General features: G+C 37.5%; 1 protein-coding gene and 1 pseudogene across 3 annotated transcripts in view; one reads left to right on the forward strand and one right to left on the reverse strand.

Annotated features, from left to right (window-relative positions):
• FDX1 (ferredoxin 1) overlaps positions 1-20,989 on the forward strand; it is a 38,116-nt gene extending 17,127 nt beyond the window's left edge. The window contains exons 4-5 of one of the 3 annotated variants that reach the window (XM_039868716.1): positions 3,587-3,707; positions 13,264-20,989. In XM_039868716.1, coding sequence (XP_039724650.1) covers positions 3,587-3,701 — 115 coding nt within the window. In that variant the 3' untranslated portion in view covers positions 3,702-3,707; positions 13,264-20,989. Of the gene's footprint in view, positions 1-3,586; positions 3,708-4,459; positions 6,766-6,992; positions 8,962-13,263 lie in introns of those variants that run through there. The other 2 variants (XM_039868715.1, XM_039868713.1) reach the window with 2 other exon arrangements.
• Positions 20,990-22,959: 1,970 nt separating this feature from the next.
• LOC120607117 (60S ribosomal protein L35-like) lies at positions 22,960-23,327 on the reverse strand (annotated as a pseudogene).
• Between the last annotated feature and the right edge of the window lie 3,338 nt (positions 23,328-26,665).

Here is a 26,665-nt window from a genome sequence, read left to right on the forward strand (position 1 = left end):
AAAGCCAGGAAATTAACCCTATGAGCTGGGAAAGGGCTCCGCTCAGACCACCATGGGCATGCGGAGGGGAAGCAGCAACTGAATGGGTTTCAGGGAGGGTCTCTGTGATGTCTTATGTGTTATTTATTCGAGCCTTGTCTGTTCCACTAATACATAAGTAACTTTTCTGAGCGTAAAAAAAAAAGAGAGAGAGATACACAAATGTAAAAATATACAAAAGACTTAATGTAAATGTGAACTAGCCAAGAACTTTGATAATAAAATTCAGAAGTTCTAGAAGAAGATAATAGAGAGCAAAGACTAGCTTTTATGCCGTTTTATAACTGGTATTCTTAAGGATACAGACTTAGTAGAAATGCTTTGTAGGGAAAGAGGTTAATGCTTTTCACAGGTAGCATTTATAAAACAATTTGACATATTTGGAATGAAAATAATTTTGTTCAAAGGTAATAATTTCATGTAAACTCCTATTTCTAGGGTACCATGCAGTTCCAAAGAAAGAAGAGAGAAACAAGGACATTCAGTCTTTCAGTTCCTACATTTATTTTAAAGTTAAATGCTATAAAAATATCTTTAACTTTTAAGATAAAACATCATTTTAATGTTTATTACAGAGTTTTCTTAACCTTTATTATTGATGGATTGTTGGTACATGGGCTCATAAGGCACTTATTGTACTGGTTATTTAGAGCAGAGACCATGTCTTATTCTATCATTGTATCTCCAGTGCCTGATTTACAATAGGACATCACCGACTATTTGTGGAATTAATCGTTGGTAGAAGGAGATACTCAGGAATTGTCTGTGAATCTATATTTGATGATCGTTACTGCTTGCTGCCACCAGTTGCCATGGATAATCTACCAGAGGCCTCAGTTTCTATATTTGTAAGATGAGGATGATGATAGTAGCTACTTCATAGGGCTTTTGTGTGAGGCTTTTAGAGCTGTGCCTGGTGGAGAAAGCATTTATTAAATAAGAGTTGTTAACATTATAACTATAATCATGTAAATTGATATGTCAGATACTATAATGCATAAGCACTTAACAAAGATGATTTCTAACTGTAACTGTTAGGCAGTATTATTACTATTTTGTAGGTAGGAAAACAAGGTTTAATTATTAGAAATTTGCTCAAGGATACACAGCTACAGAATGACAGATTCCTGATTGAATCATCTATGTTTGGCCCCAAAGCCTTGGATTTTTTTTTTTCTTTTTTACTATTTCAAGCTGTTTCTATGAATTGAAAACAAACCTTAAAAGTAAAGTAAACAGAACATCTAGTATATTTCCATTGTCAGGTATATATGACAAGGGGGACTGGAGAAAATATCTTCAAGGTTTGCACACGTGTCAGAATTTCATGGGACAAATAGTGAGGTCAAGGAAGAGTTGCTGTCTGCCTCCTTCTCTAGAGGTGTAAGATACTTTATACACTGGGTAGACCTTAAAGCCAGAGATCTTAAGGAGGTAGAGAAGTGAGAGAGTGAGAAAACAGCCACAGAGTGCCAGTTCCTTGTCTTCTAGGGTCATAGAGCCCGCAGAGGCTCTCAGTGCCACCCCTCTTCATGTTCCCATAACACTTTTTGTTCTTCTGTTTCTACACTTACTGTAATCTGCCCTGTTTCACTGACACCTTTTTCTATCTGTTTCTCTTAGTAAAGTAAAAATTTCTTGAAGACTAGCATTATTCTACTTACCTTTATATGGACACCAAGAATAACCAACTGTCTCTAGGGCTCACCACAGTGCTAATGAATTGGTCTAAATTGGCTTGCCTCATTTTCTATGTTACAGACAGAGCTTAATGCATATTTGAATATTGTCAAGGCTGTTTCTAATTCAACAAATAGGAGCCATTGGTGGGAGAGGATTTTTTTTTTCTATTATCAATCAATATTTCCCATGATTATACTTACTCCCTTACTCAGAAACTTCCCAGTGGTTCCTTATTGCTCTCCAATTAAAACCTGAACTCCTTCATTGGTGTTCAGAGCTGTCTGTGGCCTGGCCATCTTCCTAGCCCATCTAGCACAGCAGCCAAGCTAAAAGCCATATTGCCTCAAACATGTCTTAAATCATATTACTTTTGCCTCAAATGCCTTTCTCCTTTATCTTTTATTAAATAGTCAATTCTAACCACTGTTTAGTGCCTATCTAAATACCACGTCCCCTGGACAGAAGTGCTTTCTCCTTAGACCTTTTGGCTTTCTCTCTCTGTGACATTTGTCATAAGCTCACATATTCATTGTCTGAGAATGTGTCTCATATCTCCTTAATACTGATATTAGCAACTAATTCTTAACAGCAGTCCATTGAGGAACCTGCTTATTATACATCCCTAGGATGAGGTTAGGAAAGTAGTATTGGTGGGGTAGGGGTTAAGAAAGTTGCCTATGAACACACCATGTTCAGGCTGGATTCTGGACCACTGCTTTTTTTGGCTCTAAGGCTCTAACCCACTGCTTCTTCTCCTTATTGCATCCCTGGTGCCCAGCATGTAAGAGGTGTTCAAAAGGATTGAAATAAGTTGCTATCTTTTGTACCCCCACTGAACATTTAGTACTGTGCCTTTATGCTTAGTAAATCCTCGATAAATACGTTAATGAAGTCAAGATCTTCATATTACATTCCATCAGATTGAAGACAATTTGATGGTAAGACTGACAGTTATTTTTATGTGCCACTAAGAAAAAAGCACTGCTAATCAAAATATGGCACAAAGTTATCACCTAACCTTTTTTGTGCATAGGGAAAGAGCTATTTTGAATTACCTAGACATATATTTATACATGACTGTTAAAAAAGGAAAATATAAATAAGATTGGTAATTCTGAAAAAAATAGAAAATAGAATTATATTTATAAATATCAAATTTACATGCTGCTGTGTTTCTGTATTCTTAATTTTTTGTTTTGTAATCTCTTTGGACTTATTTTGACTGGTAGTTAAATTCAATACATGTAGTATTAACTTCTCATAACTCATTTGAAGAGACATCTATATGAATATTGTAACCAAGTTTGCAGCTCTAATATGACTGCTACCTTCAGTGATTTTATGATGCAGTTTATTTTAAGATGTATCTTGATTTTAGAGATGTTAAAAATGTGAAGGAAGATAGGCATCTGATAATTGATGACATCTATATTCCAAATTTTTTTTATTTAAAGAATTTTAAAAGTGTGGCTTTTTAAAAAATCTGCATGGTTATAATTATCTGGGAATTGATTAATCATTTTCTTGCCATTGCTAAAACTTCAGTTCTTTTCTCCACTGTTGTGCTTTCGATTATTTCATTGTTTGTCAGCCCTTTCACCAAAAAAGCAGTAGTTCTGGTGAAACAGTTAGTGATAGAAACTAAGGACTAAAATGAAGTTTTGGCTCACTAGGCTTTTTTTTCATGTTTACATTTTTTTGCCCTCTAACTAAGAACTGAATGTATCTTTTTCTACTTAATGGAAATTTAAAAGGTAAATAAATTCCTAAATGCTTTGGATAAGAAAATGTACTAAACAACTGCATTATTTTGTGAATATTATATACTTAATACTAAACCGTACCTCCCTCTTTTTTTATACAGATCTCGGTTGGGCTGCCAAATCTGTCTGACAAAATTTATGGACAATATGACTGTTCAAGTACCTGATGCCATGGCCGATGTCAGACAGTCCATTGATGTGGGCAAGAACTCCTAAGGCAGAGTAAATAGGAATATTTTCACAAAATTTTACCTATTTTTATAATTATTATTTCTTAATGTAATTGAGAATATATATGAATGGGTTTACTATTATGACTAGCTTTACTACTTAATCCACCTTGTATAGCTAATGAATTTTGTAGGTCTGAAAGTATGCAATCTTTATTTTTGTTAAATTATAAAAAGCAAATTAAATATTAGAAAATAGTTAATATGATAAAACATTATATGTTTTACCGTATGTTTGTTTAGCAACTTTAGCAAAATGTTTTCACATAAATCTTAATGCCTATTTGCCTATAATGTAGATTAAAAAAGGTTTTATTATCCGTATAATATGTAGGTGAAGGCACAGATCCAGAATGGCTTATCTAGGACCATGCAGTGAATTAGAAAATCTATACTGGAACCACATTTTGTTAATACAAATTATATGTTCAGATTGACAGAGTATGAATATCTTAATTTATAGTAGTTATTAAATGTGAATGCTTATGGAAAAAAAATTTCTTTTGAACTGCTTAATTTCAAAGTTACTACCTTACAAATAATTATTTCATAATTTTATTCAGTGAAAAGTATAAATGTGAGCACAGGCAATATAACACTCAAAGAAGTTTGGTCTCAGTTCTGACTAAACTGGAGGAATAAAAAATTAAATATCTTTATTTAATAATTTCTATCTTAGGCAGAATGGTTTGTCTTTGTAACTTTTAAAAATAATGCTAATATATAAACCTCTGCCTGTAACAGAATGGAAATCTTACAGATTAGGTGTTCTCTGTCCTGCGCTGCAGAAGGAAATGAACACAGTCTTCCGCATTGCACAGCTGGGCGAGAGTGCCATCCCCTTCCCCCCCACAAGAACAGAGCTGCATGATGTGCAGCAAACTTGGCAGCGAGCATAGTCCCGGAGATGAGGGAATGGCTTGAGCATCGCGGAAGACCAGTACTCATGGCAAACATTTGTATCTTTATTTTTACTCTGAATAAATTGGTAAATGATAACAAAGGGTACGAAGTATGCTCTCGGAAGTATAATAAAACATCAACTAGCTTGGCCTAATCGTGGGGAAGGGCAGAACAAATTAGAAAAAAGAAAAAGTGAACTGTGAGACCCTTGAGTTAGCTTCAGGTACATCTATAAAGTTTGATCATTTGCACAAATATTTATTAAGACTTAAAGTATTTGACCTACAACTTTGTGTTATGTTCATTGGGGAATGCAGAGATGAATGAGATAAGGAATGCCCTCAGGGAGCTCTCCTTTTATTAGGAAAAGATAAAATATATGAATGCACAAATAATTTGCTTGAACTAAACTGACCAATTTGCCAAATAGAATACTTTTAAACTAATTAATATGTAAAAAGTGATTGGGGAGAATTTAGGGCTTCTGATATTCATTTGACATTTAATAGCTCTCAAGTGCTTTTTATGTGGAGGGTGCTTTACTTTACTTTAAAACAATTTGTTCTCGTAATTAGCATTAATATTCTCCTGTATACTTTCGTAGGTTACCTACACTCTCTTTTCCACAACTTTAATGATGACATTCAGTTTAAACACTCTAAAATTTAGAGTCTAATTGTCTCAGATTTCAAGTTAGAAAAGTTCATATTGATTGAAGTTTAATGTTATTACTTAAATAAAACCTACTAAACTTAAGTGGAGGATATATCCTATAATCGGTTTGTATAAAGATTCTTTTTTAAGTTTGAAAAACAAATTCTTTGATGTTTAATAGGGTGTACATTCTAGGTAACAGTATTAGTTATCTGTTGCTGAAAAACAAATTACCCTAAAATTTAGTGGCTTGAAACAATAATCTTTTATTGTCTCAGACAGTTTCTATGGGTCAAGAGTTCAAAGAGTGCAGAGCAGAGATGGGTCATCACCACTCCACAGTGTCTGGGGCCTGAGCTACAAGACTTAAAGGCCAGTTACAGCAGTTATCTGAAAACTGATGGTTCTGTCATGTACTGGCGTATTGATGCTGGCGTCAACTGAGGGTCTATCAGAAGCTTTTGACTGGAACACCCTCATGCGGCCCTCTCCATGTGACCTGGGTTTTCTCACAATGTGGTAGCTGGGTTCTAAGAGCCAGCACCCTGAGAAAGCTTGCATGTCAGGCAGAAACCATATCCTTTTAATGACCTAGTCATGGAAGTCACACAATATCACTTCTGACTTTTTCATTTAGAAGTGAGGAACTAAGCCTGGCCCATCATTTGATACGAGGGGTGTCAGAATTTGCAGACATGTTTTAAAACTACCACAGTAACCATAATTTTCAGGTTAGCTTAGTGGCACATTATTACCTTTGAAAATTGGCCTTTTAACAGTTTTCTAAACTTTTTAAGGAGATAGATTACTCTTGCGTTTTGATTTTCATATCTTTTTTATTATGATGATGGTTCATTTGTTTTATTCTGTAACTTCCAACAGTTTTCTTCTTGACACTTGATTTAAATCAGGCAATAATGGTGGGCTCCCTTTCAATGTTATGTAATTTTAATTTACGTTTCTCTGTCATTTTGCCTTCAAGAAAAGCATCTTTTTTTGATAAAGTATATAATTGTTGGTTATGTGCTAATATTTTATACTGTATATGGTTTTCACAGATAAAATCAACCTGTAATTACATAAATCATTCATAACTGCTGGATTAGTTTTTTAGGTGAACCAGTCTAAGAATTTCCAAAATCTTTTGCCTAACTTTCACTGTGAAAATATTATCTAATTTTCATCTTAAAGGACAGTTTTCTTGTTTTCTTTATGACTATTAAGTATCAGATGGTAATCCATGTTATTTCTATAGTGGTCATTCAGCATTTATTAGAACAATTACATGTCATTTGAAAGATTGTTTTCTAAGGAAATCTTAGATTCATTATGTTTTCCCATGTTTTCTTTTTCTTCCTTTTTACAACTCTTTTAATTGTGTTTTCCCTGAAAGTACCCGAAATTTTATAGTAAACCACAATTTGGATCAGAATTTGTTAGATGGCTCTCTTATTTATAAGATAACCACTTTATAAATTAAAATATAGAAATTACGTGTTGTATGTATATTTCAAAAAAAAAAAAAATAGTATATGAAACTTTATTCTAAGTGTAAACCATTCAAAGACATTCAAACATTACGTATAAACTTTGTCTCCTATTAGAGAAATATTTAAAAATAGAAATAAGATCTTGGTTAAGCAACAACAGGGTTCTTTTAATGTGTCAACACATCACATAACATTTTTATCAGATTTTTTTTCTGTTTATATGTTTCTAGAAACTGAAACATTAGAAAACCAGCTGGAAGGAGGAAGGCATGATCACTTGCAGACACAAATAAATGTGGCTGTAACAGAACAGAAACTGGGAGTTAAGAGATAGTTTAAATCTACCAGAAGCAACTCAGGAGAGAAGTTGACGGGAAAGATCTTTACAGAGAGGCATTACTGCTGCAAAAGGTGTTAGTAATAAATTGTCTAATCAACGTCTTAGTTCTTTTTCTTTTTGATTCCCATTTGTTTATCTTATCTGGATGTATTATTTGTCATTTAATTTTTAGACTTGATAATAATATAAAATTAAGCAGAGCCATTGTGCCTTTCTGGCTCCCTCTGTCTACTAGCTGTTTCTGAAATCATTAACATTCAGCTTGATTTACCCCAGTAGTCTTTATCACTCTCTCGTCTGTCCCAGTACTTTGCCTCAGATTGCCCTTTATAGCATTTGCGACATGTGCGTTATATGATATTACATAAAGCACAGTTGGCATTCACTACATTTCTCCTTGATAGATTAAGCTTATTAAGAGTGAGGACTGGGTTGTGTTCAACTTTGTAACTACAGTGTTTATCATGGCGTTTAACCTACAGTTCATATTTGAATTAATTAAAACCTGGTCTTGTAAGGAATATGCTTTTAACATTTTGCTCTGTGGCAGTCATCTGTTATGGATAAGACTACATGAGATAGGCTCAATATAGGCCTATATTCTGAGCCTACATCTTAACTCCACCCTAACAGGAGTCAGGATACATAAAAATGTTTTCCTGAGAGATCAAGTAATTTCTACTATATTTAAAAAAACTATGTTCAATTTGTCATTTTTAAAAAATGTATCTTAGATGAAAGTTTTTCAGTGAGCTGAATGCAGGTCCTCCTTCTGGTCTTAGATCTTGCAGATTGTTGGTCCTTGATATCTGAGTGCTGACATCCTATGGGTGGTACATGGACTCCATCCCCTCGAATCATGGGACACTGCCATGACCATGCCTCCAAAAGGGTGCTTCGTCATCGTGAAAGGATCTGGCATTATGTATTTCTGATAGCCCTCTGTGATTTCTCCTCAGCATAGGGCTTCCCATTGGTCCTGATGAAGATTCCTCAAGGTAGTGGAAAAGGGATAGGTAGGTCACAGAATATTTTCTCAAACCCATAAGCCAAAGACAGAAATATCGAGAAACACTCTTAGTAGTTTCGTTTTAATGTTCTCTTTTATGGAGTCTTAATTTGTTTTTAATTGAAGTCCAAAGACTGAATGCGTCTCAGATAGCAAAGTAAACTCTTAGAAGGGGTGGTGGTGGTGGGGTTGGCGAGAAGCATGGGATTTGTTGTTTGAAGACCTAGGGACTGTTTAAAAAATTATATGAAACTTGGAAATAAAAAGGTTATTGTGGGTCTCTTCAAAGTTGTGCTTGGAGGATTATCTCACCTAAGGATCATCTGATGTTTTAGGTCTGGGGAGTTGGCAAGTTATGTCCTGTGGGTCAAAGCTAGTCTACCACCTGCTTTATATAAATAAAGTTTTACGAGAACACAGTCATGTTTCTTCATTACTTACTGCCTGTGGCTGCTTTCAAGCTACAGCAGCAGAGTTGAGTGGTCATGTGAGAGACCAAATGGCCTATAACGCCTGAAATATTTGCTATTTGGCCCTTTATAGTAAAAATTTGCTGCTCCAGAGGAGGTAACTTTGACTTACTATTTATTGAGTAGGACTCAGTCCCTCTAAAGTTAGGTGTAAACTTAGAAGATGATTGATAAGTTGCAAAGGATTTCTGTTCGGTAGAAATGGCAAGTGCAAGAGTTATGGTTTTCTTGCCTTGTAGGGCATTATCCCGTTTTATATCTATATAGTCTTAACTACAGCATTCTTTTTTCTCACTGTGTGTGTTTCTCATGTACTTTGAACCAACTTTGTCTTTCTGTTGGTTCCCTTGTTAATGAGTTAAATAAAGCTTTGACACATACTATATATTTGAGAGTTCTTTATAATTTATAAAAAATTATGACTGCTTGAGGCCTGGCTGTGATGCCTCCTCATGTATGTTCTATCTTGCAGTATCACAACCCTGGTCAGCCTCTGGTTAATTACCTGTTAAGTGGAGATAATTATACCCACACCTCAACCAAACTGTTCTCTCACCCATATAGTAATATCCACTGGACAAAGTTTTATAATTGTTTAAAAGATGTGTGTGAACACTTTTAACTTCAAAGCACTATGCAATTGTTGGTTGTTGCTTCCTGACAAAATCTAGACCTTAGGTATTAAAGCATAGGTAGAATTCTTGTGATGTATGAAGTGAAACTGAGACTTGATTCTTTGACTTTTACATTTAGAATATTATTTTTTAAAAGCAGGTGTATAAAAGGATTAATTTAAAGCCTAACTGCCCATCTGATGAATGCACTAAGAATGGAAGTGCTTTATTATATTTTATGTTAGAAGAAAATTCCATTGATAATCACATGTTAAATCCTCAAGGAGTGATTATGAGTTGAAAATTTCTAGGCTATGATAACTACAAGAGGAAGCAAGTACCAGAGTACAGCTGTGTGTGGGGGCCGGAAATAACTTGTTGCCTTTTTAGTGAATGAAAAAAAAAGGAGTGATACTTTCAGTGAACTAAAAGAAGGGAAATTACCTATTGCTGGAACAGAAATATGAATTGTTTACTTTTTAGAGCAACATCAATTGTTTAAAACCACCCAGTTCCTTGTAATACTCCAAAACAAATTGCTGTATAGAAACCTGTTTTGAAAGGGATAAAAGTACTCTACCATGATCAGCTTACTCTGCACTCACTAAATTGAGGCATACGTAAGAGTTTAAATATACTTTTTTAAATCATGCTCAAAAAATATTTTTTTACACATTTCTTGACAGTACAGTCTAATTTTTTGATTGTTGGATATATCTTGCACAATAGATAAACCATTATTTGAACAGAAGCTAAAACACTTTGGGGAAAATGTAATAATCCTAGAAGGGTTCCATTTAACATAATTCTGTTATGGGGAGGTACATGCTCTGGCTGCTTGCTCAGTTTTGAGCTGTGTCCTATATCACCAAATGAAATTGCCAATAAGATTCTCGTGTATATAGTGATGTCAAGGGATATGGTCTACCTAAGATCAGATTTGAATTACGGAATCAAAAGTAATTCCATATCTTTTTTTTTTTTTTTTTAATTTCAATCTCATGCATTGTTATATTCCAAATTCCTTGTGGAGTATCTGGCACATATGAGGTGTTTATTCAGTATTGGTTGAATTTGTTGAATGAAGCTCCTATGAAAAAATCTCCTTTTCCACCACTGTGCCCTGAAAGGTTTTTAGGGTAAAATAGCTGGAGTCAGAGGAGAAAATCTCAAGTTAGAGTTTCGGATTAAAAACAAGTACAATTATATTAAATGAGTCTGCTAAACCAAACAAAAGCAGAAAGGAGCTTCTGAGGTTAAAGTCTTGGGTTATAATTCTTGTCATGGCAATGAGGAGACAAACTTTCAAGTGTTTTTTAATCTATTTCTTTTGCCAGACAGTCGAACTCTTGAGGGAGCCAAAATATTTCTTTTAAGAATTCTGCCAGATTTACTAAACAAAGCATTCATGTATGGGGCAGTGAAGTGGACATACTTTTACTTGGCATCCACCTCTACCAGCTTCTTTCTACTTGTGTGTCCTGGGGTGCACTGATGAGTGATCACACCTTAGGGTATGGAGGGAGGCATCTTTTATTGTAGAGGACAAAGAGAGGGTGGTCCTAGGAAGCTGACTTTCGTTTTTTATCTTCTTCCACCTGGGACTAAAACATTTGTCCAACTGTTGCACTAGTTCTCAGCCTATGGCTGGTCACATTCATGCAGTAATCATGTAGTCTTGGAGCTCTTCCTCAGGCCCAGTGAAACCCCATCCTTTGGAGGTCAGAGCCTCATCTTGATGTGCTTAATGTGCATACCTCAAAATAGCCATCATCAAGCTCAGAATTCATGCTGAGTGTCAGGATGACAGAACTTATCACAAGGCATTAGATTATGAAACCACCTGTTGGCACTTGTGTCTCCATTATTACACAACTTTTTTATTGACATAAGTCTAATTTTGTGGGTGGACTATAACCTTCCAAACCAAAAGTTGTTTGGAGAGAGAGCAAAGGAAAAACTAAACAGGAAATAAGTAAGCCAACAGTCATCACCTAATGCAACTGCACAGAAAAGTTGAAAATATTTTAAGTGTTTTCAAAATGTTTGTAGATATCAAAGAGCCAAACCATCTGGGTGAAACATTCCATTAGTCTTATTTTTTTGTAGGGGCATTAATTTTGAACTGGAAAAAGCTCATAACAAGTTAACATACTTTGCACTTAACACCTCATTCAAAACTCCCAAGCATGTTAACTTCTAATTAGTAATAAAACTTAAAAGGGCATGGCTATTAATGTTTTTCTTTTAAACGTTTGTCCATGAGGCTTGAAAAGAAGAATCCCTTCCTATCCCTTGGCACTCACAGGTCCTGCAAAGACTTTAATTCTATTCTAGCTCCTCCTCTGTCCCGTTGAGCCCTTTTTTATATCTTTCCTTTTTATGTTGACCCAGCTCCTTCAGGTCCTCTGATTCTCCGTGGCTGCCTGCCTACCCCTACTCCTCACCTGACCCTACCTTTGTCTCTGTCCTCCCCTTTGTGTAGTGTAGTGCCTATTACATCCTCCTTTTCCAAGTTGTCTTCCCGTTCAACCAAATACTAGCACCAAGAAACTTGCAGGAGAGTTTATTAGTAGGACTCGTTAGGACTTGAGAGAGCTTTTCAATTTGGTGACCTGATAAACCCAGACTGGAGATTTTGAGGAAGGAGGAGACATCTAGGAATGTTTAGGGTCAGTTTCTGAAGGCTCGGGGGTCACCTGCAAGGTCCCATGTAGGGTCTGACAAATGAGATCATGTCCCCTCGAGGGGGCAGAGGAGGACGGGAGGGTGGCAGCTGCTGCTGTGTCATTCCAGCCAGCTGTTGCCAAACTGGCAGGCCGATATTTTCAGATTATTTTTTCAAGAGAAGGTAGGACCCAAATTTGTCTGTGAAATATAATTGTTACGTTTGCACAAGGATTTTTAAGTTGTTTTACTTTGTTTTTAATACATGGGGTGAATAAAACAGCCATAGCACGCTGCCACCTTGCAATAATATCTGGTTTAAAGAATCCCTGTGAAGTGGGTCAATTGAGCCCTACTTATTAAGACTTTCATTATACTCAGAAACCTCTGAAATGTCAACATGGGTCTCTTTCAGTGAATTTGATTTTTAGGGAACCTCAGAATAGATTCATCTGCTAAGAGATTGTCTGGTCTTAGGAGGCAGGCCAGACCTGGGGTAAAACTAGGTTGTCTGTGGATTGCAGTAGATCACCTAGCCCATCTAGGCTGTCTGCTTGGTTCTAAGGTGAGCTCTAGGCTCAATAGGTTTCTGAGGGGTATGTATTCTCTCTGGTCACCACGTGAATAGGGCCAGGTGCATCATCCAAGATCTCACCAGGTCTTGCTTTAATAGACCTAAGAAACTTTTAATAAGCCTGGATTAAAACCACCTTCTATTAGAATGATCAATTTAGTAACAAAGGGGATCATTTCACATTCCACAATTGAAGTACAAGCCCCTTCATATAGTACATAAGAGACCCTGAGCCTCTTATGTTATGCTGTTGTCACACAGAACCCCTGCAGTCCCCTGCAAATATCATATAGTTTCATAACTCTGCATTTGCTTAGACTGATTCCTGGAGCACCCTCCTGCCCCTTCGGGGCCAGGCTAACTCTTGATGCTCTTTTATATGTCTCTCGGAAGACTTTCCTGACTCCTAGCTGGCACTAAATGTCACCTTTCTAGGCCTCCCCAGGATATAGTTTCATTTTTGCATTTACCATATTAGAGTGTATTGCATTTACCATATTAGAGTGTATTGAGAATGGCTGTTGGTGTTGCTGCTACTAAGCCATAAACACACCTTGTGTATTATGTTGCCCAGAGCGTGGCACCTGATACACACTAGTCAATAGATGCTTATACTAAAATGTTGGAAAGCGGGACGTGGGTGCCTTCATGATAGAGGGACAAACCATGTGAACACTGAGGGGAAAAAAGTAAACATATAAAGTCTTATATATGCCAAACTCAGAAAGGAGTTATAGTGTGACAAAGAGTTGTCTTAGAGCCCTTTAATACATTTCATAATTACTTTTGGCTAAATTTTTTTTCTTGTCTTTTTTATGTTTTGGAAGAGCAGAGACTTCCGATCTAATAAGATGTGTGAACTTGGAAGAAGAAGGAAGGAAGGAAGATAATATCCATTTATTCATTTAATGAATATTCATCGAATACCTCAGTGCTGGGGATTCAGCAAGCACTAAAGCAATTAAATCCCTGTTCTCACAGCTTCCTTTTCAGTTGGGGAAAATAGAAAACACATGAAAATACAGTGTATTTTAAACAGTGATAAGTGCTTTGGAGAGTAATAAAGCAGAAAGGAGGGATATTGGTGTTGAGCTGGGAGAGTAAGGAGCTACAATTTTAAAGTGTCCTCTGTGGTGGAAATCATCTCAGGGTAGACAGGGCCTACGGAGCAGACGGGCCAGGGAGGACTAGGAGAGTGGTCAGAAAGGTCAATGAGTGGAAAAGGGGAGTCTCCAGATGGTGCAGGCCCTGTAGGCCACAGCAAGGACTTGGCTTTACTCCTGTGGGATGGAAGCCGCTAGAAGGTTTTAATGAAAGCAGTGTGATGCTCTGACTTATACATGTGTGGCTTTCTGTGCTAGGTGTTCACATAAACTACCTCATTTAATCTTATAAAGTACCTTGCAAGGCGTGTGGTCAGAAAATTATCATTATTTTGCAGGTGAGGACTAAACCTTTGAGGTCAAATACGCATTAAATGGGGGAGCCAGGAAGACAACCATTGTAAGCCCTGACTTCTTCCTTACAGGAATGATACCTAAAAGCCCTATATATAATTATTGTGAAAATTGAATGGTAAAAAAGGGCCTAGCAAAGTACTTAAGCAACTCAGTAAATGTTAATTTCCTTCTTTGTCCCAGGGTCACACACACAATAACAAAGTCAACACTAGGTAGAAGACCTCTCCACCTTCAGAGAACCTAAAGTAGGCACATCCACATACTTCATAGATTTTAGTTTCCTTCTCTCCTTGTTTTCCCCTCCTGCCTCTGGGTTCAGTTTCCTTATCTGTATATTGAGCCTGTTGGACTGCTCTTTAAAGGCAATTTCCAGTTAGAAAATTCTTCATTGATTCTACCTCAACAACCAGTGGAAGGTTATGCACACTGGAGCATCATCAATCCCCAGTGGATGATTTGAGAGGTGTGATGATAGAATGGTTAGATTAAATGTCAATGTCATGATCAAGTTTGATTGTGTCAGTCTTGCCAAAGGGCCATAGCTAAGTGCCCCAAGGAAGATCTTAAGAGTTTCTGAAAATGAATGCAAAATGTCACTGCTTCCCAAGTAATGCTGGAGTGATCCTGCCTCTCATATGTCATCCTTATTATTTTATAATTACCTTCTGACCTTTACTTACTCTGACAGTTGTGGGTCTTTAAAAAGAAAGGATTTGAGAATATTACCATTATGCAGTTGCCTAGAAACAGGGCCTAAAATACATCTGGCTTTAATAGAAGAGCTAAAATGAGTTTTCATTTTTTGGCATTGTCTCTCTCTTTCCTCTCTCCTCCTCCCATCTTTTCTCTGTATCAACCATGAATTGCAATAGAATTTCTCACTAATCTTTTCTGAACAGTTCGAAGCCAAGATACTGAATATTGAGAGCATTTTTCCATCATGGGAAGCTTTAGCAACCCTAGCTTGGTATTATGAAACCTAATCCCTAGACCACTTACATGTAGCATGTATAGAATCTGTATTATCAAATCACTCACCACTCGCTCTCTCTGAGGAAGCTTTTGCCAGCACTCCTGAGAATGCTAGGAGGAGGAGATATTGTTTGTCTCTTCATCAAAGCATGTTTGAATACAGGTGCCAAAATCCTACATTTTCCGACCCATAAAAATTTCTATTCACCACTGTAACCCATCTTCTAGGATTCAGCCTCTCTCTACTTTTATCATTGCGGTGTTCAGTACGCCTACATCTTGTGCATGCTGCAAACACAAGTTCTTCTAATAGAGAAGAAAAAACAGTGAAAAGGAGAAACAAAATATATTCCTTTTCTTCCATGTCTGTTGTTTGATTTCTGCCTGTAGAAATATACTAATCTGTAGCAATGCTTCTGGTAGCAAAGGTCATGCACAGCCTTATTAGTTCACGAGTCTGGAAGTCCGAAGGCCAGGTCAGCATACCAACCCCTACTGAAAGACACTCCATGGAGGTTCAATGAGTTCTCCAAGGGGAGGGATGAGGATACTCAAATTCAGGTAAGAACTGGTCTAGAAGTAGTTCCCATTGCTCTACGTCACCTCCGGGCTGTTTCCAAACTTGTCTGTTCATTAAAAACACCCGAGGGCTTGTTAAAAGGGCTCATTCAAAGCCTTTCTTCTGAAGACTGATGCAGCAGGCCTGGCTTAGAACTTGGAAAACAGTTTTTAACGAGCATCCTGGGTGATTCTTATCAGGCAAGTTTAGGAAATACAGGCCAACAGGATAAAGTCCAGGCCCCTTAGAACTACACACAAGGCTTTCTAAAACCTCGCTTAAGTCTCATCTTTGTTTGCTCACACTTTTGGTTTCAAACATAACACCCATATGTACCACCTTGTTGCATGACTCCAGGCCTTTGCCTGTGGCTCTGCATCTTCCTTACAAGGTTTCCTGTGCTTTAGGATTCAATTCAGGTATCACTTCCTTGTATTTCTGAGTGCCTTGCTCTTGCTCCGAACACCATAGGAACAGCACCTATCAAAATTTATTTCAGTTACTAGTTTACCTGCCACTATCTCATGTCCCGCTTTCTTTATTTCAGCTCTACCTTATACTCGTCAATTTGAATGCAAGGGAACTTGCCTGTTTTACATTCATGTATGCTCCATCCCAAAGTCCTGCAAGAGGACCTGGCACATGGCAGGCACTCAATAACTCTGTCTGCAGACAGTAGACTGTGAGCTCCTTGAGAGCCAGGTCCTTCATCTCTGTAACCCCTAACACCTCGTTCTGTGTCAGTGACTCAAATGCTTGCTGAATGAATCGTTAAGAAATTTGACTTTGTAACCAGGCTCGGGTCCACTCAGGGCTCTTAGTGGAGGGAGGATTAAGCAAATGCAACTTTGAAAGGAGAGTCAACTGGGAGAAAAGCACGAAAACTGAAAAAAGGCAGAGGAAGGAGAGACATCCAAGGAGGAGAATGTCAGGGAAAGTTGCCTAAGTGATGGGGTAAGAAAAGTTTTGAGAAGGGAATAAGTGCTGATTGTAAACTCAGTTTTTGTTGGTAGTTTTCGAAGACAGCCCAAGGTCTACCAGGGCCATCTCCATAATCTACCCTCCCCTTAAATGGCTCTGCACACAGCCTAACCCAGAGCTAGCACTGACTTGGTGAAGAGGGCACCACAGTTAGGAGGGCAGATTCTGTAGTCAGAGTGCCAGGGTCCCATTCCTGGTTCCACCCCTACTGACCTCTTTCTTGAGCAGAATGCTCAAATCCTCTATGCCTTTAGTCCCCTCATTTATAAAATGGCTATACTAGTAGTATTTATATCATAGGGCTGTTATAATAATTAAATATAGTAACTGATACAAAGTAGTTAATACAGTGGGTGTCGCCTAGTGGTTAATTGAAGTTTGTGCCAAGCCAGTGCTCTGCTAGGCCCTTGGTACAGTATATATTAAATAGGAGAGTATCTGAGAGCATAGGCTTTTGACTGAGAGAGATGTGTAGAGACCTAGCTCTACAGCTTCCTAGAATTGTGACCTCAGGCAAGTTACTTAATTTCTGACCTTCAAGTGTAAAGTGGGGATAATAGCTACTATTTATTCAGTACTTATTATATGTTCAGTACTTTACATCCATTAGCTTGTATGATCCACACACCCTTCCTATAAGAATATTACCCTCATATACCCATCACTCACTTTTATCAAGTATCAACTAGTGATCACTGTTTCATCTATGACCTCACCCCTCCCCCACCCCTGTTCCTCTTTCCCACCCACATACCTGGTTATTTTCAAGCAAAACCCAGATAGACTATCACTTCATCTGTCAATGTATTTTATAATATTTTGGTAGCTTCATCACATATGGAATTACTCCAGTCTAAACAATCTTGGTTCTGGACAGGAAACACAGTTGAACACCTTGCCTGTTGTTGCCAGTCTTATTTTTCAACTTCTGAACCACTCTGCCCAGCCCAGTATTGAGCTGATACTGTTTAGGCTGCAGGCGGAGCTAGAGTGAGAGAAAGAATGAGGCTAAGCACTCTGCTTGCCAAGTGAGAAGGCCGTCTGTCTGACAGCGTAATAGGAAATTACGTCTTTTGCCTCTTCCTTGTGCAGATAAATTGGATAAGGATGCCTGGGGTGACTGTTCCGGGCCACAGCCAAGCCAGACTCTCCCTGTATAAACCTGTTTCCAGACCTAGAACTGTCCAACATAGCACACTGCCACAATTGCTTAGAAAAAAACCAGGATGCTCTTGTGGGGACTGTTTGAGGGCCACTGCGACCTCCTTAGAACTGGTTTCCTTTGAGTAACAACCATGAGCTTTTAAGCAGAATGGCAGAAAACAACAACAACCCTACAAAAACAAAACAAAACAAAAAAAAATCCACAACCATTTTGACTAAATTATCACTTGGTGTTGTCACACCAGGCTATCCTTTTGGCTAACTTGTCAAAAGTTCTTCACATTTTAAATCTGAGAGAATTCTAAAATAACCTGAATTCTCTGGTGAGCAAAAAACTGTCTTAAGTATTTTCCTTCCTTTAGACAATGTGTTGATTAGAGTTTCTTTTCTTTTCTCCCACTTTGCTTCTTAAACAGTTAGCTCTAAATAGATTGGCTCGCCACTGCTCCAAAGAGCAATCCTTGTATAAAAAGGAAATATAGTCAAGCTGCAACTTCCTGATTCTGTAGGTTAGTTATCAGTTCCTCCTGAACAAGATCCTGGGAGGACTTTGAGGGAATACCAGGGCCCTTGTTCTAAAGGAATGCTATTCTGTACAAGGCTCAGGGCAAGAAGAATGCTTTCCCTTTGCAAGTAACCAAATCATTCCTAGAAGGAAGGGATCATGAAAATAAGCTAAGATAGTTCTCTTTTTGGAGGATGTAGTTTATATGCTCACTTCACTCCTCTGTTAAGATTAGATTCCAAGTCCCAGCTGGAGGATGCATCTTGTCATTCTGTTACTCAAATCCTAATGAACACAAGGAAGGTTGTAGCTGCAGAAAGTTTCTTAGCTAGCAAAGGAACTACTGAAAATAAAATAGAATCCTTGTCCTTAGGACAGTTCCAGACTTTACCCTGGCTGATTGAGAAATTGTGGGATTGAGACTGGCCCCATAAAACAGTACAGACAGGGAAAGATTTAGCAACTCTCAGAAGTCAACAGTCTTTTCTAAAGGTTAAGAGGCAAGTAGAGATGGGTGATCTTTCAAGCGAATGCCTCAACTTTGGATGGTAAGTGAGAAGTGAGAGGAGCCCATTCTAGAGGGCATAGCAGAATCTCGGAGGGAGGGTGGTTAGGGAGACGTAAGAAAGACTTACATTTATCAATTTATCGAAAGGGGGCTGAAATTTAAAAAGAAGGAAAAAAATGAGGAAAGGAAGAAATACAGAGAACGAAAAACACTTCTCTAACTCATAGTGACCTTTCAAACGATTATAGGGTGGCTGAGTGCACCCTTGTCATTAGTTGCTAGGAAAATGAATTGCAATCCAATAGCAAGCCTCACGTCATGGGTGTGTGCGGGGGGTGTTGGTGAACAGATTTTTTTAAAGTGCTAAGGCTGACCTTTTTCCTTTATTCCTCTGGTAGGATTGGGCCATAACTAAGGTGGGAGGGTGAGGGGCCTTTCTTTTTCCTGGCAGGGCTTTTCAGTCTGTGATCACCAGAAGTGCTTTGGGCCCCGAAATTTCAGGAATATCTTTCCATAACATATTAACATAACATAATAACATCAGTTTTACTGCCTGTGGAGGTCCACTGTCAAATTTCTACCAATTCTTAGGGACTCACCCTTCCCTAGCCCTATGTTCTTGGTTTCACACATGTTGCTTTGGCCCTTACTATGTTGATCAAAACATGAAACTCAGCCCTTTCAACAGTTTCCAAACACATACACATATAAACCCCATTTATAAGCATTTATAAGCATATAGTTGTAACTGTATGACTTTACTGAAGAACTGGGTACTGAAGTTTGCACACACCAAATAACATTTCAAAAATTCAAATTCTTTTGGAGAGATAGACACCAATTTTGTGGATTGGAAGATTCAATATTTTTAAAGTGCCAAGTTTCCCCAAACTGATCTGTGGATTCAACAACACACTATCAATCAAAATTTCAAGAGGCTTTTTTTTGGGGTAGAAATTGACAAGATGATTCTAACATGCATATGGAAATGCAAAGGACCTAGAGTAGCCAAAACAATTTCAAGAATAAGAACAAAGTTTGAAGACTTATACTTCAAGATGTATTCTAAAATATAGTAATCCAGACATTCTGATATTGGTATAAAGATAGTTATATGGGACAATGAAACAGAATAGAGTTCAGAGATAGACTCACATATACATGGTCAAATGATTTTGACAAAAGTACAATGGCGATTCAACAGAAGAAGGTTATTCAGCAAACGGTGCTGAAATGTTTGGTATCCGTATGCAAAATATGATCAGTGATCCATACTTGCCCCGTGTGCAAAAATGAACTCAAAATGGATTATAGATCTAAATGTAATACCTAGAAGTATAAAAGAAGAAAAGATAAGGTAATATCTTTGTGACCTTAAGTTAGGAAAAGACTTTTTTAGCTATGACACCAAAAACACGGTCCATAATAGAATAAATAAATAAATAAATTGGACTCCACTGAATTTAAGAAATTTTACTTCAAAAGACACTGTTAAAAGAATGAAAAGTCAAGCCACAGACTCGAAGTAAATATCTGCAGATGACATATCTGATACAATATATAAATGGACACAATATATAAATGTGTCCAAATATATAAATAACTCAAAAATGAATAATTAAATTCAATAAGAAAAGCAGGGAAATATTTTAATGGGCACTTCATCAAGGAAGATACATGTGTGATAAATAAGTCCATGAAAAGATGTTCAATATAATTTGTTATCAGAGAAATACTAATTAAAAGCGCAATGAAATACTTCTACGTTTCTTTAGAATGTTAAAAATTAAAACGACTGATGATACAAGTGTTAGCAAAGATGTGGAGGAATGAGAAATCTCATACATTTCTGCTACAAAAATTCTGGAAAATAACTTCTTAAAAAGTTAAACATAAACCTAGAATATAACCCAGCCAATCCTAGGGGAACGAAAGCGCCTCTTCCATACTGAGACAAACAGGACTGTTCAGAGCAGCTTTATTTGTGATAGCCACAAACTGGAAGCAACCTAAATGTCCATCAACAGGTGAATGGATAAACACATTTGATATACTGATACAATGGAATGCTTCTCAGAAATGAAAAGGAGTAAACTGTTGACACACACTAAAACATGAGTGAACCTTAAAATAATTACACTGAGTGAAAGACACCGGACAGAAAAATAGTACATATTTCATTTACATGAAATTCTAGAAAATGCAAACTAATCTGTAGTGACTAAGATCGGTGGTTGCCTGGGTAGACAGGGGGTTTGGGGGATTATAAACTGATATGAGGACACTTTGGGGGTAATGGATTTGTTCACTGTCTTGACTGGGATGATGGTTTCAACTAATCAGATAATATACTTTAAATATGTACAGTTTGTCAATTATACCTCAATAAAGCTGTTGTTGAAAACCCAGTGTAGACATTTCTGCTCTCCAAAGTCCTATTTTAAGCTCCCCACCATGGGGGAGCTCTTCTCTTGGTCTTTCCCACATCATTCTTTGACTCTTCTCTCCTCCCCTCCATTCTTTCTCTTCACCCACCTTCTGCTTCAACGGTAAATTTCTTTCCTTGTCTGGTGCTGAGCATTTCTGCCCTTATCTCTGAACTCCGAACTGTGACTCTAGCTCAGATTTCAGCCCTTTGCTTATCATTTATTCAGAACTTGATGGTTCAGATCCCAAGTTCTGGAGCCAAAGAGCCAAAGTGCATGGATTCACATGTTCTGCTCTGCCATTTCCTAGCCAGGAGCTTCAGCAAGCTACTCACCATCCCTATACCTGTTTCCTTACTTACAAAATGGCAATGAAATCAGTAGTACATATGTTTCCTATAAGATTTGCTGTGAGGGCCAAATGAGTTAGTAACTATAGAACATTTAGAATAATATTTAGCATTTAGTCAATATTCAATACATGCTAGCTATTATTCTTCTAGTACTTAAAATCACGTTTCTAAGTTCAGACAATTCCTCCCTTAAGAGGAATTACGGTCGTCTCCACTCATCCACAGGGGGGGATATATTCCAAGACCCCCAGTGGACGCCCAAAATCACAGATAATACGGAACTCTATATATACTGTTTTTTTCCTTTATATTCTCATTTATGATAAAGTTTCATTTATAAATTATGCACAGTAAGAGATTAACAACAATAACAAATAAGAAAATAGAATATTTATTACATATCCTGTGATAAAAGGTCTCTCTGTTTCTCTCCAAATATCTAGTCCATTGCCTCAACCACTTGGCCACAACTACATGGTTTCTCTCAGAATACCTTATTGTATTGTACTCACTTTTTCACTTAAAGGAAGCATTTTATGATTTCTCTTTGGCATATATGAACTGCCAAAGAGAAATCATAAAATTTCACTATTTTATGATTTGGGGCCATCACTAGTCTTGTGCTTTGGGGCCATCATTAAGTAAAAATAAGGGCGACTTGAATACGAGCACTGCTATAGGACAATGGTCCACCTGATAACCAAGACGGCTACTACGTGACTAATGGGTGGGAAGCGTCTACAGAGTGGACATATTGGAAAAGGGATGATTCACATCCTGGGTGGGAAGGAGCAGAACTCACGAGATTTCATCATGCTACTTAGAACGATGGGAAACTGCAAACTTAGGAATTGTTTATTCCTGAAATTTTTCATGTAATATTTTCGGACCATGGTTGACCACTGGTAACTAAAACCATGGATAAGGGGGGGACTATTGTATGGCAATAAAGAAGGAGTTAAGTAAATTGGGGTCCATCTTCTCAGTGGAATACTATATGTATCTTAAAAAATGATTCTTCCTGTGGGTCTCTAGTAATTTGGGGGAAAATTCTTGTTAAATGAAAGTAGAGCAGGTTTCATAATCATTCATTCAGTGTCATCTCAGCTATATTCGAAAGTTATACACAGAGTAAAAAATGAAATGGATTAGACAAAAATGTTAACAGTATAATCTTTCAAAATGGAGAAAAGTTTTTTTGATTTTTTTTTTCTCTAAAGAATCCTTTAGTTACAGTGACTATCACTGCAAGGGCTCTGTACACACTACATATTTTTATTAGTTAACCTCTTATCTAGCTGAGCCCTTAGCAGGAAACAGCACAGTGCAATCCAGGGGGGAAGAATATGCTGGAAAGGGAGGGGAGAAGATAAACAAAGAGATATATGAAAGTTGAAGAAGACACTGTAGGGAAGATGAGAAATGCCCGGGAAATGTTTGCTTTCCTTTTGCACCTGGAGTGAGAAGCATTCACTGCCATGCCCCACCCTCATGTGGGCATGTCCAACAAGCCAATTGCTGACAATCACTCTGGTGCCATCTTTTTTTTTGTTTTTTTTTTCCAGCCACTTTGTGCTTTATTGATTCCACAGTGCTCAGGCCTTGACCACATATTTCCACAGTGGGTATAGCCACTCCTTTCGCTGCTGCTTCTTGGTCTTCAGATTCTCTTCATGCTGTTGAGCCTGCGGTGCATGGCACGTGTTTTCTTGGGCTGCAGATCCAGGGGCTTGTACTTCTTGCCCTTATAGAATTTCCAGAGGTTCTCTTTCTGCGTTTGGTTAATGATGGTGAGAACACAGGTGATGGATTTGCGAACAACTTGGATCTTGGAGAGCTTGGAAGCCGCACCACCTGTCACTTTGGTGACACGCAGCTGGGACAGCTCTACCTTTAGGTCATCCAGCTGTTTCAGCAGCTCCTCCTTCTTGCTACCAAGGTCTCGAGCCTTAATCTTGGCCATGGCTGCAACATGCCTCTGCTGCCACCGTCTGCTAGCAGAGAAAGAACTCTGGTGCCATTTTATGTGAAAACTCCTGAGGCAGAGGCATAGTTATGCCATGCTGTCCATTCCCACATATCTCTTTGGCTCTAGGCCTGTGCCTGTGGGCAAGGGTATTGCTCACTCATGATGATAATTCTAGAGACCAGGATTGAAGAAGAATTTTCACTCAAAAGGCTAACCTTATAATCAGCTCTTTGTTCTGCTTCTGTAGATATGCTTACCGCATAGACCGCAGGGCAGGGTGACCTCGAAATTAACTAAAGACTCATCCTCCCTTTCGCTTGTTCTGTTTAAATGACAAATGTAACTGCCTGTAACCCATAGCAACTCTCATGCTCTGTAACCACCTAAGGACAAATTAACCAATCGGCCCATGCCAACTAAGCTCTATAAAAGCAAAGCTGCCACTAAGCTCGGAGCCCAGATCTTTAGAGCACTAGCTCTTCTGGGACCACCGGCATAATAAACCTTAGTTCTCCAACTCTCCGATTGCTGCTTGGTTTCTTGCCGGTCTGATTTTTGCAACATTTCTGCAACAGGATTAAATTATTAATAAGCTGCACAAATCATTTCCTGATCTTACATCTCAAGCATTTTTTGCCACACTGACAAAATTTTGATCCTCATTTATGCTTGAGTTATGCATATTTCATTGCAGGGAAAAGGCAACCTTCTTCTTTTTCTCCTTCCCTGATCTTCTCTTACTCTGTGATTTCTGGAGTGAGTAAATTGTTTTGCTAATCACATGCAGTTCACGAGATGAGGCAATGTAAGGAGTTATTTCAGTTCTTGGATGCTGGATCTCTGGTCAGTCAATCCTTTGTCACCTGGAGGGATTGGTAATTTTAGCTGGATGTCTCTCTTGGTCAAATAAGTACTGTGGATACAGCGCATGGGCCCTGTAGATGCATGTTCTGCCAGGGACTCAGCATATCTAACTTCTGTCTGTTAACTGAACCTCCAAGCTAGAAACCTGGAGATAGCCCTAATGTCCACGGGTGCTCACTTTTGCTCAAGAAATCAAGAATATAGAGCTACCATTATATAGGCTGCAGGGTAGGTGGCCTGACTCCATGAGAGAACCAACTGATGAAAAATTATTTGGAGCATTTCTATGAGGTGACCTGGCTGTAAACTATCTGAAGAAGTCTGGTAGCCAGGCTGGGATGCACCTACTGTGTTTGCCCATGAGCAGCTCAGGCCCAGCTGGAGTGAGAAGGTCTCGGCTGGGGAGAGGGTGTTCCTGGTCACCATTCTGCCACTATGCTGAAGAGAAGTATCACTGAGGGAAATATGAAGCTGCATGTTTTTAAACAAAGTTATTTTAATTTTGTTTAATTATTAAAACATGAAAGCTCATTGTTGAATTGGAAGATACAGAAAAAGAAATAGTAAAACAATATTTTGGAGTGTTTTCTTTTAATAATATTTTATTGTTCTTTTTCACATAGTTGAGCACATACATTATATATGACTTTTGTTTCCTGCTTTCATTGCTTTATTTAACATGAGTATTTTCCTATAGTGATGAGAATACTTTGCAATCATCGGTTTTAATGGTTGCTTAATATTTTCTCCTACTATAGTTTCCTTAGCCATTCTTCTATGGTTGAACATTTAGATTATTTCCTGTTTTTCAGTATTATGAGTTGTACATCAATAAACACTTTTTTCATATTTCAGGTTATTTCCTTAGTATAGAACATCGAAAGAGGAATCTATGAGTGAAGACACTAAAAATGGCTATCATTTATTAAGCACTTACTATGTGCCAGGTACTTTCTATTCATTACATAATTTAATTCTTATGATTCTGCAAGATTTTTTATTATTATTTGAATTTGAGAGATAAAGAAAGGCTCAGAGAGTCACACAGCAATTACCTGGCAAAATTAGGATTCAAATGCTGATTGGTCTAATTCTAAAATACATTTCTGATGCTTAATTTTATGTGTGAACTTGGCTGGACCACGGTGCCCAGATATTTGGACAAACATTATTCTAGATGTTTCTGTGAGGGTGTTTTTGCGTAAGATTTACATTTAAACTGGTGGACTTTGACTAAAGCAGATTGCCCTTCATAATGTGGAGGGCCTCATCCAATCAGTTGAAAGCTTAAATAGAAAAAATGACTGACTTCCCCCAAGCAAGAAGGAATTATGAATAGTATAGTAATAAACACATTTTTAATATTTTAGGTTATTTCCTTAGTGCAGAATACCAAAAAAGGAATCTATGAATGAAGATAATAAAAATAGCTCTGATTTATTAAGCACTTGCTAGGTACCAGGTACTTTATGTTCATTACATAATTGCTGCTGCAGATGGCTTTGGACTTGAGCTGCAACCCCTGGCTCTTTCCTGGATCTCCAGACTGATGACCTTTGAACTTGAACTATAGCATTGGCTCTTTTCTAGGTCCCCAGACTGCAGGCCCACCCTATAGATTTTAGACTTACCAGTCTTCATAATTGCATTGACCAATTCATTAAAATAAATCTTTACTTCTATCTATATCTATCTAGATATAGATATAGATACGCATTTTATCAATTGCATTTCTGTGGAGAAGCCTGACTAATAGAACATTCTCTTGTTAAAATATTTTCAAAGTTTTTGATAGCCATTTTCAAATTTCTCTCAAAGGGCTTAACAATGAATATTCCCCCTCAACAGTGTATGAGAAGACATGAACTGACAATTCACAAAAGAAGGGAAATATAGTGTGAGATTATCTGTTTTACTCACACCATTTAACGGTCATCATTTAAAAATCCTATTTATGTATTATATGGAAAGAAACATTTCAATGTGGCTTGAAGTCACATTTCTTTTTCTAATTAAAGCAGTTGAGCATTTCTTTATAATTTTTTAACAGATAAATATTCACATTTTTTTCCTATATTTTATAAGGATTGAGTTTTTTACATTTAAATTTCTGGAATTCATTTTGGTGTATTGTGCATGATTTGGATCTGATTTGATTGCTCATATAGCTGGTTGAATGCCTTTCATTGTCTAATCCACTAGGCTGTGGTTTTCTCATCTAGTTGAGAGGGTTGGATGAGAAGGGGTTCTCACATTAGAATCATCTGAGCACTTTTTAAAAGCACAGTTGCTTGGGCTTCATTCTATAGTTTTTATTTCAGTTGGTCTGGGGGTGGAAATTGGAGATTTTTCTCTCTTTTCTGGTTTTTAAAATTATTTAATGTGCAGCTAGTTTTGAGAATGATTGGGCCACATGATCACTGAGGTCATACACCTCTAAAGTTCAGATTTAAAATGAAACCACTGTA

This window comes from Pteropus medius, unplaced genomic scaffold (assembly GCF_902729225.1).
Source record: "Pteropus medius unplaced genomic scaffold, Ma_sr-lr_union100, whole genome shotgun sequence".
Classification (NCBI taxonomy): Eukaryota; Metazoa; Chordata; class Mammalia; order Chiroptera; family Pteropodidae; genus Pteropus; species Pteropus medius.